This window comes from Pelobates fuscus, chromosome 5 (assembly GCF_036172605.1).
Source record: "Pelobates fuscus isolate aPelFus1 chromosome 5, aPelFus1.pri, whole genome shotgun sequence".
NCBI classification, from domain to species: Eukaryota; Metazoa; Chordata; class Amphibia; order Anura; family Pelobatidae; genus Pelobates; species Pelobates fuscus.
The window spans coordinates 86,522,677-86,536,338 of NC_086321.1; the positions used below are offsets into that span (position 1 = coordinate 86,522,677).

Below are 13,662 nucleotides of genomic sequence, written 5' to 3' on the forward strand. Positions count from 1 at the left end.
GTGTTCCTAACACTATAGTGTTCCTGTAACAAATTAATCTTGATTACTAGTACGTATAATTGATTTGAGTGGGCAGGCAGTTTGTTTTAAATCAAAGAAAGGAAAAGTTGCCTGCGCTCTTCCCAAATTCCTATGCATAATTAAACAATGAAGGTTATTTAGTTACTCTAATGGCCATGAGGGGGATACCCACATGCCACATCAAGGCAAACCTCTTAGGTGGGTCCTTCACTATTTAAAGCAGGGCTGTCCAACCTGCGGCCCCCCAGATGTTGCTGAACTACAACTCCCATGATTCTTTCAAACAGCCAGGGAATCATGCGAGTTGTAGTTCAGCAACATCTGGGGGGCCGCAGGTTGGACTGCCCTGATTTAAAGGTTAACCCCTTAACGCCGTTACGGCGTTCTATGCCGTCGCGGCTTTAATGGGCTTTAAAGCCGTTGCGGCGGCATAGAACGCCGTAACGGCTTGCAGCCCCAGGAGCAGAGGTGTACTCACCTCCGCCGCGATCCTCTTCTGGGGGGCTGTCTGAGAGCCCAGGCAGCCCCCCTCCGGCAAATGAGGCCCCCGGGGGCCATGTGATCGCTCTCAAAGAGCGATCACATGGCCCCCTATAGCTGGCTATGGATCTGCCAGCAGGGGGACTGTTTAAAATATTAGACAGTCCCCCTGCTGGTAGGTAGTGTAAAAAAATAAATATAAAAATGTTATAAAATAAATTAAATGGCTTTTTATATATATATAATATGTATATATATTATATATATTATATATATATGTAACGTCATACGTAATGTATTTTAATATTAATATTAGTATATATATTAATATTAAAATACACTTAGAATGACGTTACATATATATAATATGTATATATATTATATATATAATAGATCTACATATATATATTATATATATATACGCATAATTACAATAATAAATAAATAAAATAATTAAATAAATAAATAAAATATTGAAACAAAATATAAAATAAATTATATATTCATATGTAATTTCATTCTAACTGTATTTTGTTATTAATATATATATATATTGGAAACAGAATACACTTAGAATGACATTCTATATATATCTATCTATATATAAAATACAAATAACCGTAAATATATATAGAGAGATAAATACATATAATTACATAAAAGATTACATTAGTATACACGTAGAATTTATATACCTATAAATGCATATATATTAAAATTCTACGTGTATATTTAAGTAATTTTTTAACATAATTATGTCATTTGATTAATTAAAATTTGATTGACATGCCTGACAACACAGGGAGAAAGTGCAGAGAATTTAATTCGCATGCACTATATTAGACCCTGTAACTCTCCAAGACACCATAAAACCTGTACATAGGGGGTACTGTTTTACTCGGGAGACTTCGCTGAACTTAAATATTAGTGTTTAAAACTGGTAAATTGTATTACAACGATGATATTTTAAGTAAAAGTGAAGTTTTTTGCATTTTTTACAAACAAACGGCACTTTTATGGACTATATTATTGTTGTAATATGTTTTACTGTTTTAAAACACTAATATTTGTGTTTAGTGAAATCTCCCGAGAATAACAGTACCCCACATGTACAGGTTTTATGGTGTTTTGGAAAGTTAGAGAGTCACATATAAGGCTTGCATTTCATTTTTTTGACATTGAAATTTGCCAGATTAGTTATGTTGCCTTTGAGACCGTATGGTAGCCCAGGAATAAGAATTACCCCCATGATGGCATACCATTTGCAAAAGTAGACAACCCAAGGTATTGCAAATGGGGTATGTCCAGTCATTTTTAGTAGCCACTTAGTCACAAACACTGGCCAAATATTCGTTTTTTGCTTTTTTCACACAAAAACAAATATGAACGCTAACTTTGGCCAGTGTTTGTGACTAAGTGGCTACTAACAAAGACTAAACATACCCCACGTTCAATACCTTGGGTTGTCTACTTTTTCAAATGGTATGCCATTATGGGGGTAATTCTCATTCCTGGGCTACCACACCGTCTCAAAGGTAACATTACTAATCTGGCAAATTTCAATTTGAAAATGGAACGTTCTATATTTGACCCTGTAACTTTCCAAAACACCATAAAACCTGTTAATGGGGGGTACTGTTGTACTCGTGAGACATCGCTGATTACAAATATGTGCATTTTGTTGCCGTAAAACCTAACAGTATTATGACATTTACAGCTAAAATGTGAGGCGGAACTACAAATTTTAAAAAAAAAATCAAATTTCTCACAGTTTTTTTTAATTTTATTCATAATAAATTGTTTCAAATACAAATATTTTATATGAAATGAAAGCCCTGTTTCTCCTGAACAAAATGATATATAATAAGTGTGGGTGCATTTAATATGAAAGAGGGGAACTACGGGTGAACAGACATATAGCGCAAATTCCAGTTTTTGTTTACGTTTTGTTTTGATCAGAACGTGTACTATTGACTCCGTCCTGAAGGGGTTAAATCGCTTTTGTTTCTGTTTATGCAGCCCTAGCCATGCCTCATCTGGCTGTGACTCACACTTCCTGCATGAAGAAAAGCTTTCGTTTTCAATCAGATATTAACTTGCTTTAGAAAAAAAAAATTCAACTTGGTGTAGTGCAGATATTGTTGGACATTTAAAGTGCAACCACTGTAACATTAATTTCAATTTCAACTTAGTGTCACTTGGATAGTAAATTAAAGTGGCAAACACCATGTAAACATGTACTAACCATATTATATTTAGTGCATTTTTTTTTAAACACTTAATCAGCATTATTTTAACCACAACTAAAGCGCCCACCCAATTGAGATGAGTTTTATATAGCAAAATACAGATGCATTCATAATTAGTTGTATTACACACCCATGTATCTCTAAATTTGTGTAGGCATGCCTGTTGCTTGGAATAATTAACCTGTTACTACTTTTTCTGTGTGTTTTATGGGTTGCGTCTTTTTTTATGCAAGGTACATACGTGTATCAATGAACTAACTTGTGGATACATGACTTAAATGTTTCAGAAAGTAGTAGTTTCTGTATTTTTTTGCTAAAATTCATGATGAATTCTGTCTTAAATCTGCATTGACTCTACACATATTAATTTTCTGCTTGTAACAGTTAAACCTGATTTTCTTCTACCCTATTTTCTTAACTCTAGGTTGCACTTCCTGCAGATGATGAATATATGCCCCTTAAACCACGAATTGGGAAAGCTTCAAAGGTGGGTACTGTATAGTATTAAACCATATTGCCTTACAACTTTTAACATCTAAAAAAAGAGTTCACCATTTCCATTATTTAATGTACAAATCTGTTCTTTCATGGCTCAATACTTGTCGGCCAGTTTGTGATAATTTCTACCCCTCTTATTTTTCCTACTATTATGTTTAACATGTGCTTGCATTGTGATCAAACTTAGTTTTTTTGCAGTCACTTTGCTGTAAGTGTGTGTTGGTCTGCTGCAGAAGCTATGCTGTGACTGCACATACAGCACTTTTCCCCAATACATTGCCCTGCTCAGAGCCTTTTACAATGCATCTCTATGAGGGGCATTGGATAAATCCATAAGGGATAGCCTAACAATTTTTGTGTGTCACGGCATAATGTGCGTTTAAACTGGATTCTAAAGAACTAGTTAAAACATTTTTTTTTTCTTATTTCTTTACAGGAGTATCCATTCATTTTAGATGCTTTCCAGAGAGAAGCCATTCTCTGTATAGATAATAACCAGTCTGTTCTGGTGTCGGCTCATACTTCTGCTGGAAAAACAGTCTGCGCTGAGTAAGTAACACTAGACATTTTTCCCATGGACATTTTACAATCCTGAGTTCTACTGATAAATGTAACGATACATTTGCTGTTTCTCTTTGACTGGCACATTTGAAACTGTAGAGAAATGGTCATTCTCCAGGGTTAAGACCCCTATTAGGTTTTGACTTGTACCTCCAGATTCTCTTTATCTATTGCTCCAGTAACTGGTTGGGTCAGCCTATCTCATGATTTGTGCCATGAGCTTTTCAACCATCTGTGATGCATCACTGAACCGCTAAAGAGATGGGGCTATCAAAGACTGCAATGCCCAAAAGACGTTGGCTACTTCCCTTGAGCACATAGCATAAATCCTATACAGGCAGCATGGGGCATGCTCTGTAAAACTAACCTGATAGAGATTATATCCCAGGCAATGGTAGCTTAAAAAAAAGATAATCTAGTAGTATTTGCAGTAATTCTCTTATCCTGACTTGAAGTATATGTCAGAAGGGATGTGTAGGAGTTAGAACTCCGTATTTGAGAGATTTTTTCCAATATGGGTGTGCTCTCAAATAGTAGTTATAGGGATAAGAATCAATGCACAGGCAAAATGTAGTCTCTATTATGTTTCCAAATCATCTGTTTTAGCTGTTAAAAAATACATCACTGTGAAGTCTAATAGCATCCTAGGCCAAAAATAAAGGGTCACTCTATGCAACTTGACTGCTTGACGTTCCTATAGTAGTTATGGTACCATACTCTTTTTTGCCTTGTAAAACGTCCTGACTACTCATGTCAGTTAAAGTGGCACTGTCTCCATCAGGGGACTTTGGCGAATTCGCCAAGGCCCCTGACGATGACATCACTACTACTGGTCCAGCGGCTACTTACTGGAACCTGTTCCTTGCGGGCACCGCCATCTTAATTACGTTGAATCCTTCAGCTGACATCACTGCTGTAATTCGCGCATGCACAAGACTATAGCATTAAAGGGTCACAGGATCCTCCATTGACACAACCAACTTCCTGCTGACTGGCGGGATTACTCTTAGATTCCGCCTTAAGTCTGAGAAACTTAGGTGGAGGAGAAATACAGAGACAAAGTAGTCCCTACCTTGCTTCTGTATATATCTTGACTGGGTTGAAATTTCAGCAAGATTCCAACTTCGTCTAAATGAGTATTTCATAAAGATTCTACTCACTGGAGTTTGCTTGAAAGTAGGCTATTTACAGTAGTCTCTTTTCAGTAGGAGTTGAGACAGTTTCTTGTAGAACTGGTGGACTGTGGTTGGTATTGGTTAATACCAAGTGACTCTGCTAAAAGTGAAAAAGCAGGTTTATTTTTTTTACTTTTATTTTATTTCCTTTTTTTTTTTAATATAGATATTTTTAATCTTGCTGATTTTATTTAAAATGTCCCTTGTTTTATTAAAATTTTTCTCTTTGCTGTTTTAATTTAAAACCTTTTTTCCCTTTTTCTAATATATATTTTTATTTCTTAACTGTTTTTATTTAAAACTTTTTCCCTCCCTTTTATTTTATATTTTTTTGATCTTTCTGTTTTTATCCCCCTCCTTGTGGATGCTGCTACTGCTGAGCTAATTAGGGGGAGTGCCCCTTAATTTCCAACTGTGTGGGATTTCTATTGCCAATATAAACCTATTACTGACTTGGAGCTTGCTCACTGGAGTTTGCTTGAAAATAGCTTAAATAGGCTATTTAAAGTAATATCTTAAGTAGGCGTTGAAAAAGGAGTCTAAACCAAGAGGGTAAATATTTTTTTGCTCACTTGTGTTTTTTGGTAGCTTGGGATGAGTGCTAGCAAGATTGCGAGTTTTACTCAGTGCACATCCATCTTCATGTATGCATGCCTGGATGAATCTGTCCAGGGTCCATACCTCTGTGGCGGTTGTGAGTGAGTGGCTTTTCTGGAAGCTCAGATTGGATATCTGGACAGAAAAAACACTGAAGGAGATCGACAATCTTGAGAGGAGTTTGCTGCTCACTGAGCAAAGTTTAGTGGGGGGCAGATGAGACAGTTGGAGAACAGGCACATAGCTGGGTAACAGTGAGGCGAGCAAGTGGGGGAGGGGGGGGAGGAAGGAAGATTTAGCTAGTCCTGATCATGTGCAGCCTAATAGATTTGACCGTTTGAGTGAAGGTGTTAGGAGCATTAGATCCGGAGTAGCTGTACTACAGGAAGCTGTTCCTTCTAACAGTCGTGGGAACAGCCCCTCTAGTACGGGTGGGATTGAGAGTGTAAGGAAGTCTAGACAGGTTGTGGTGGTAGAGGACTATATTATTAAAAGAATAGGTAGGGTAATCTGCCACTCTGGTAGTCTCAACCGGACAGTTTGCTGTCTCCCGGATCTGGCATGTTATGGAGGAATTATTGGGAGGGGCAGGGAATGACCCAGCTGTCATGGTCCATATTGGTATTAATGAGAGTCAGAGGAAAATGGAAGGTCCTGAAGAATGAGTTCAGGGAACTAGGAAGTAAGCTAAAGAAAAGGACCTCCAAGGTAATATTTTCAGAAATATTATCTGTGCCGCGTGCTACAGCAGAAAGGCAGCGGGAGATTAGAGAGGTCAATGCGTGGCTGAAGTCTTGGTGCAGAAAAGAGGGTTTGGGTTTTTAGAGCAATGGGCCGATTTTGCACTTGGGTACAACCTGTATAGCTGAGATGGATTGCACCTAAATAGAAGAGGGTCTGCTGTGCTAAGGGATAGGATGGCTAGAAGGTTGGAGGAGATTTTAAACTAGTAGTAGGGGGGAGGGGTCGCAGCAATCTAGAAAATGGAGATGCGATAGAAAGGAGATGGGCTTTAGCTCAGTATAAGGGTGTTGGAGATGGGGAGAGGGGCAAGCTCAGAACAGAGGAGGTATGTAATATTGATAAAAATTCACAAAGTACAAATAACTCATGATAATATTAAAAGTATGCTTACTAATGCAAGGAGCCTAATAGGCAATTGCATACACTAAACAATATGATATAATGGGCATAACAGAAACATGACTGGGCAGTTAAAACAAGAAGGGTGGTGGGGTATGTTTGTATGTCAACCATGAATTAAAGTCAAATCTTAGGCATGTGGAGTGTGACGAGGAAAATGTGGAAGCTTTATGACGAGGAAAATGTGGAAGCTTTATGGGTAGATACCTGCTTGGCGCAAACCAAAGGAAATCAATTATCGGTTGGGATATGTTGTAAACCACCTAATGTAAATATTAATGAGGAAGAACAGCTGTTGGAGCAAATTGGGAAATCTGCAAATCTGTGTAACAAGTTAATTATTGGAGACTTTAATTACCCGGACATAAATTGGGATAGAGGGACTAGTACTTTAGCAAGGGGAACCAGGTTTTTGAATGTGTTAAATGACACCTTCATGTCACAACTGGTACAAGCACCAACTAGAAAGGATGCTTGTCTGGATCTTGTTATAACAAACAATGTTGATCTTTTGACCAACATTCAAGTAGGGGAACATTTGGGAAATGGTGATCACAATATGGTAGTATTTTAAATAAACTCAAAAAAGCAAAAGCATGTGGGGTATACTAAAACGTATAATTTTTAAAAAGCCACGTTCAATAAGGTTAGGGCAGCTCTACAAAATATCGACTGGCATAAACTCCTTAGTGAAAACTGGAAACTCTTCAAACAAATATTAGAAAGGTACATTTCTCAATATGTACCATTGGGTATTAAATAAAGAAACAAATTGAAACCAATGTGGCTTAGTAGAAAAGTAAAACAATAGATTAAAAATAAGAAAATGGCATTTGAAGCATTTTGAAATCAGAGGCATCCTATATAAGAAAGCAAAAAGGCAATTAATAAAGTAGCAAAACTAGAAAATTAGAAATTGATAGCCAAAGAATGCGAAACCAACCCCAATTTTTTTTTTTCCCCAAGTACATCAATTCTAAACAAAAAATGAAAGTGTAGGTAAACTGGAAACGGATATGGAGCTGTTATTTAAAAATTACTGCCTTTTCCTGGTCTTCATTAACTATTTTTCATCACTATATATTGAGGATCCTATGGCAAGAGATATGCAAATGATTGCTGCAAACAAACTTGCAGATAACTTGTGATTGGATGACTCTAGACAAGGTGCTACAGCAGTTAAAGAAAATTAATGTAAATAAAGCTCCAGGACCTGATGGTATTCACCCACGAGTACTTAAGGAGCTAAGTGGGGAAATAAGTGAACCTCTGTATTTAATCTCTTAAGATTCTTTTGTTTCAAGTATTGTACCAGAGGATTGGAGGAAGGCAGATGTCATTCCAATATTTAAAAGGGGGAAAAGGGTTCAAAGTCCTTGCCTGTAAATTATAGACCTGTGAGCTTAACTTCTGTGACTCGGAAAATATTTGAAGGGATAATATTCAGGAATTCATTGGGAAGAACTTTATTCGCAATAATCAGCATGTCAAACTAACCTACCGTATATACTCGAATATAAGTCGACCCGAATATAAGTTGAGACCCCTAATTTTACCCCAAAAAACTGGGAAAACTTATTGACTCGAGTGTAAGACTAGGGTGGAAAATGCAGCAGCTACTGGTAAATTTCTAAATAAAATTATATCCCCCCAAAATTATATTAATTGAATATTTATTTACAGTGTTTGTATATAACGAATGCAGTGTGGGTGTGTATATAATGCTGTGTGTGGGTGTGTATAGAATGCAGTGTGTGTGTGTGTATATGAATGCAGTGTGTGTGTGTGTGTGTGATGCAGAGCCTTGGTGGGGGGTGGGCATTTTTTTTTTTAAATTATTTTAATATTAAATTTTTTTTTATATATATATATTTTATTTTGAATATTACATTTTATTTTATTTAAATTGTTATTTATTTTTATTTTTTCGTCCCCCCTCCTGCTTGTTAGCTAGCCAGGGAGGGGGGCTCTCATTCCCTGGTGGTCCATTGGCAGTTCAGTGGAGGGGGGCTGGCAGAGAGCTGTAACTTACCTTCACAGCAGCTCCTGTCAGCGCCCTTCTCTCTCCTCCGGTCAGCTCCCCTGTCAGCAAGTCTCGCGGCTGCGCGGAGCGTTACCAACGGTAACCCGTGCCAATGCTCTGACCCCGCGGCTCTCGAGAGACTTACAGAGGGAGCCTGCAGTGCCAGGAAAACGGATTGTTTTCCTGGCACTGGAGTTTTCTTTTAATGGTAAATTTTCAAGCTGGACAAAAGTGGTAAGTGGTGTCCCTCAGGGTTCTGTTTTGGGAGCGCTTCTATTTAACATTTTATAAATGATCTTGAAATAGGCATTGAAAGCCATGTTTTAGTGTTTGCAGATGACACAAAACTTTGTAAAGTAATAAAATGTGAGCAGGATATTGCTTTGCTGCAGATGGATTTAGATAGATTGGGTACTAAAATGGCAGATGAAATTTAATGTAGAGAAATGCAAAGTTGTGCACTTCGGCGTAAAGAATGCACAAGCAATTTACACCCTAAATGGTAGTGAATTAGCGATAACCACACACGAGAAGGATTTGGGAATTGTTGTAGACAACAAATTAGGCAGCAGTATGCAATGTCAATTTGCAGTTGCTAAAGCCAGTAAGGTTTGGTTATGTATAAATAGGGGCATATATTCTCGGGATGAAAATATAGTAACACCACACCTTGAATATGCTGTGCAATTTTGGACACATGTTCTAAAGAAGGATATCATGGCACTAGATAAAGTGCAGAGACGAGCTACAAAATTGATAAAAGGAATGAAGCATTTTAGTTACGAAGAAAGGTTAAAAAAGTGAATCTCTTTAGTTTGGAAAAACGGCACCTCAGAGGGGATATGAGAACATCATACAAATATATTCGGGGCCAGTACAAACCATTATCTGGAAATCTATTCATAAACAGGGCTATACATGGGACACGAGGTCATACATTTAGGCTGGAAGACAAGAGATTTCATCTAAGGCAAAGAAAAGGTTTTTGTTTTTTTTTACAGTAAGATTAATAAGGATATGGAATTCTCTGCCTGAAAAGGTGGCTTTATCAGAGTCCATACAGATGTTTAAACAGAAATTGGATACATACTTCCAAACATGCAGGGATATAATTTCTAATTAGTGGGGTAATAGCTGCTTGATCCAAGGAGATATCTGACTGCCATTTTGGGTTCAAGAAGGAACTTTTTCCTAGTTTTTTGAAAAATTGTAAGTGCTTCAGATTGGGTTTTTGCCTCTTTTAGATCAACAGCAAAAACATATGTGAGAGAGGCTGAAGTTTATGGACGCAAGTCTCTTTTCAGCTCTGTAACTGTATATCTTTATGAAATTCATTTTTTTTCGGAGAGGTTATAGTGCTTCTTTAAACAAGCATTGCTTCCTGATTTCACTGTACAAATATGTATGTCTTGAGCATAACACTTTCTTCTTGCAGGCTGTCTGATTTAACCTCTCCTCTCTATTTTGCTTAGTTTTTCACTCCTATTATCTCCGTGTGACCTTACAGGTATGCCATTGCCCTTGCTCTCCGTGAAAAACAGCGTGTTATTTTCACAAGTCCCATAAAAGCACTCAGTAACCAGAAATACAGAGAGATGTATGAAGAATTCCAAGACGTCGGGCTAATGACGGGCGATGTCACAATTAATCCCACTGCATCATGCCTTGTCATGACAACTGAAGTAATTATTTTTCTCTATGTATATAATTATATATTGTTTAATTTTATGTTTCCGTTTTTATTAAACTCTATTTGGTCTGTTTAATTGTTGGTTCCTGTGTCTTGTTTTAGATTTTGAGAAGTATGTTGTACCGAGGATCTGAAGTGATGAGAGAAGTTGCATGGGTTATATTTGATGAGATTCATTACATGAGAGATGCAGGTATTCTTTGTGATTGCTAATGTTTATTCCCATAAATTTATGTAATCTTAAAATAGGTTTTTCTAAATGATAACCCCCGCCGGTCCAAAAGGGGGGGGGGGCAGGAGGGGGAACGGTGGCTCAAGCTGTGCCTTGCAGTGTTTTGGGGCGGCGGGAGAGCGGCCGTCTCCCCCATGTCCACCTCGTGTGTAGGCCTCAATGGCTGGATGATCGGGACCCGAGCGTATGACCTCGGGAGAGGTGTCATCCCGTAGGTCTTGGTGTCCTGAGTCGCTTAGGAGCCAAATGAAGTCGGGTCACCGGTTCTGCTCAGCAGGATTCGTTTTTTTTTTGCGTGAGATTGCAGGAGCAACAGCAACATGCGTTTGCTCTGCTGCCAGGCCCCGCCCCCAACACAGTTTTTTTAACCTGCATTTCTCTGAATGTAAAATTGCCATGGCTTGTTTTTATAACATTTTGTTTTGAGCAGAATGCAGTGTGTCCTGTCTGGTATGAAATGCAACAGGCACTCCTTTACCCTTTGGGCACCCCTGCTCTAAGTGATACATTTTCTGTGTATTCTAGAACTACAGCTTCCATGGTGCTTTGGCATGCTAAAGGCATGCAAAGCATAATGGGAGATGTAGTTCTACATCTGGGGATCTACCTTTTGTGCATCACTGACTTAGAGGATTAATGCATTTGCTTCCTGCACTATACATAATACAACTAATTTGCTTTAAGAGATATAAGGCATTCACATGCTCTGTTATCACACCAACATATGCCCTGATGGAAATCTTGTTTTCTTTGACAGAAAGAGGTGTAGTATGGGAGGAAACCATAATTCTTCTTCCAGATAATGTACATTATGTGTTTCTTTCTGCCACCATACCCAATGCCCGGCAGTTTGCTGAATGGATCTGCCATCTCCATAAGCAGGTATTTACATTGATCCTTTCATAAATGTTTTTTTGTGTGTGTGTCCTCCAAATCTGCAGTAGTTTACGTTTAACTTAAACACATATTCTTGTAATTGTCCTATTTCTAGTTAAATCCCCCTCTCATAATATTGTAAAGCGCTACGGAATCTGTTGGCGCTATATAAATGGCAATAATAATTTCATGGATTAGTTTGTCTGGGAGTTGCATTTCTACAGTTTTTAATTTCCCAATTGAAATACATGTGACAAACTACTTCCCTGAATAATGAGCAGTGCAGAAGAAAATATAGTCTGCAAATCTCTCTAGATCTATAGCTCATCTAATGTCGTCAGAATTAGAAACGTTGAGCGACTCCTTCCATTTGGTTACTAGAATCTTGATAGAGTACAAATGTTCTATTTTCAGGGGGGACAAATTGCTATTTAGAGTGGGCTAAAATGCTCACAGGCATTCCTGGCCCAATCTTGAATTCAGTGCATAATTGATTTAGACTTGCCTCTAGCTGCTAAATAGGGGAAATAAGCTGCTATCAATGAGGACTTAAATTCAAGAGCTGGTAAATTTAAAAAATTGAGTGCCCGATGGTGTAGTTTAACTAGGACTTTTAATATTTATGATAATTCTGTGTGTTTATGATATAGTTGGTGTTGTGTTTGTGTTTTTTCTTAAGCTATTGTTTATTTATAAATGTAACTTCGTATTCTGTAAACAGAAACTAATTGCTAAATTTAGATCTTTAATTTTAATCTAGAAAATAAAATATCTTGGCTTGTTTTATTTATGTTTAAAGCTTTTATCCTTTTTGTGTTACCAGCCTTGTCATGTCATCTATACAGACTACCGACCTACTCCATTGCAACACTACATCTTTCCAGCAGGTGGAGATGGACTTCACCTTGTGGTGGATGAAAATGTAAGTTAAACTTGTTAGTGCACCTGAGAAGATGCATTCTTTTCAGGATCACGTCAAACCCCTGGAGCATATATCAGTTTGAGTATCACTTTCATAAAGCTCCTGTGATACTTTTCCTCACTTGCTTTGAGCACTCATTGTACATTGTTATATGGGGTTGCCAAAATCTAAAATGATCAGCTCAAGTGTTATAAATGTATATTTTTACGCAATGTTTACTTAAATGCTGTTAATGTATAACTTAAAAGATATGGGGGGGGTCTGACCGCCAAGCTGGACGGACGTGGAGCACCTCGGCTCCCCGACGAAACCTAAATAAACAGCCCAAAATTACCCTATTTCACCTGACAAATAACCAGCTCTGGCAAGAAGGTAAAGGGGACCCAAGCAACAACCCTCGGGGCAGCCGTCGGCTCCCGTCCTACCGGCGATGCCGACCGACTGGCGGATGGGATTGCGGCCTGCTGTGAGGCTCTGACGGGAGAAACGGACAATCTCCTGTGCTTAGTCCGGCGGGACCCCACTGGAGATGCAGTGACCCTTTATGCCGTTTGAGCAGCGGTAAGACAAACCCAAGACCGCATGGCAAAACTCAAGATGGCCGCGGCGCCTACCATAAGCCAGAGAAAAAAGGGCGGTAGCGGTGGAGCAACGGCTGGACAGTCTGGGAACCGGTGCTGAATAGAACATCTGCAGACAAACGGCGACCTCCCCCCTCACAACGGATAACTGCAAAGGGCGCATACTTACCAAGGAGGCTCAGCTCAGTACTAAGAGCATACTCCTATCACCCGAGGCATCATCTCCCACTGTTACCGGTGGGCCTGTGGGGACCCTAGCAGGACTCTGACCCTAAACATGGGGAAGCAGCAGACATGGGGCACGAACTCTACTCCCTACCTGAGGCAGGCTCCGGCAGACACACAGGAACGGATACATTCCTGACCGACAAGTACCCAAGCTAATAAGATTTCAGCGCGAACCACAAGGGACTTGCTCATAGCCATAACGCCGGCTAATCCAACACTGCTGCAGGAACAACCAAGAGGCTGCTAAACATAAACATAGTACTGTACATCCTCTATTTGACATTATACCGTCACCATTACTCACCACCTCTGCAAGCACTTAAAATGTCTGAGCACACATGTATACCCACCCGGCAAGCCCAGCGCTCCACTGTCCTCCTGGTGGT

General features: G+C 38.8%; 1 protein-coding gene across 1 annotated transcript in view; it reads left to right on the top strand.

The window, feature by feature from the left end:
* The window catches only part of MTREX (Mtr4 exosome RNA helicase), an 80,013-nt gene that overhangs the window by 9,128 nt on the left and 57,223 nt on the right, over positions 1-13,662 (top strand). The window contains exons 4-9 of the mRNA XM_063454035.1: positions 3,175-3,237; positions 3,685-3,797; positions 10,255-10,429; positions 10,540-10,630; positions 11,427-11,551; positions 12,369-12,467. Of these exons, the coding sequence (XP_063310105.1) occupies positions 3,175-3,237; positions 3,685-3,797; positions 10,255-10,429; positions 10,540-10,630; positions 11,427-11,551; positions 12,369-12,467 (666 nt within the window). The remainder of the gene's footprint in view (positions 1-3,174; positions 3,238-3,684; positions 3,798-10,254; positions 10,430-10,539; positions 10,631-11,426; positions 11,552-12,368; positions 12,468-13,662) is intronic.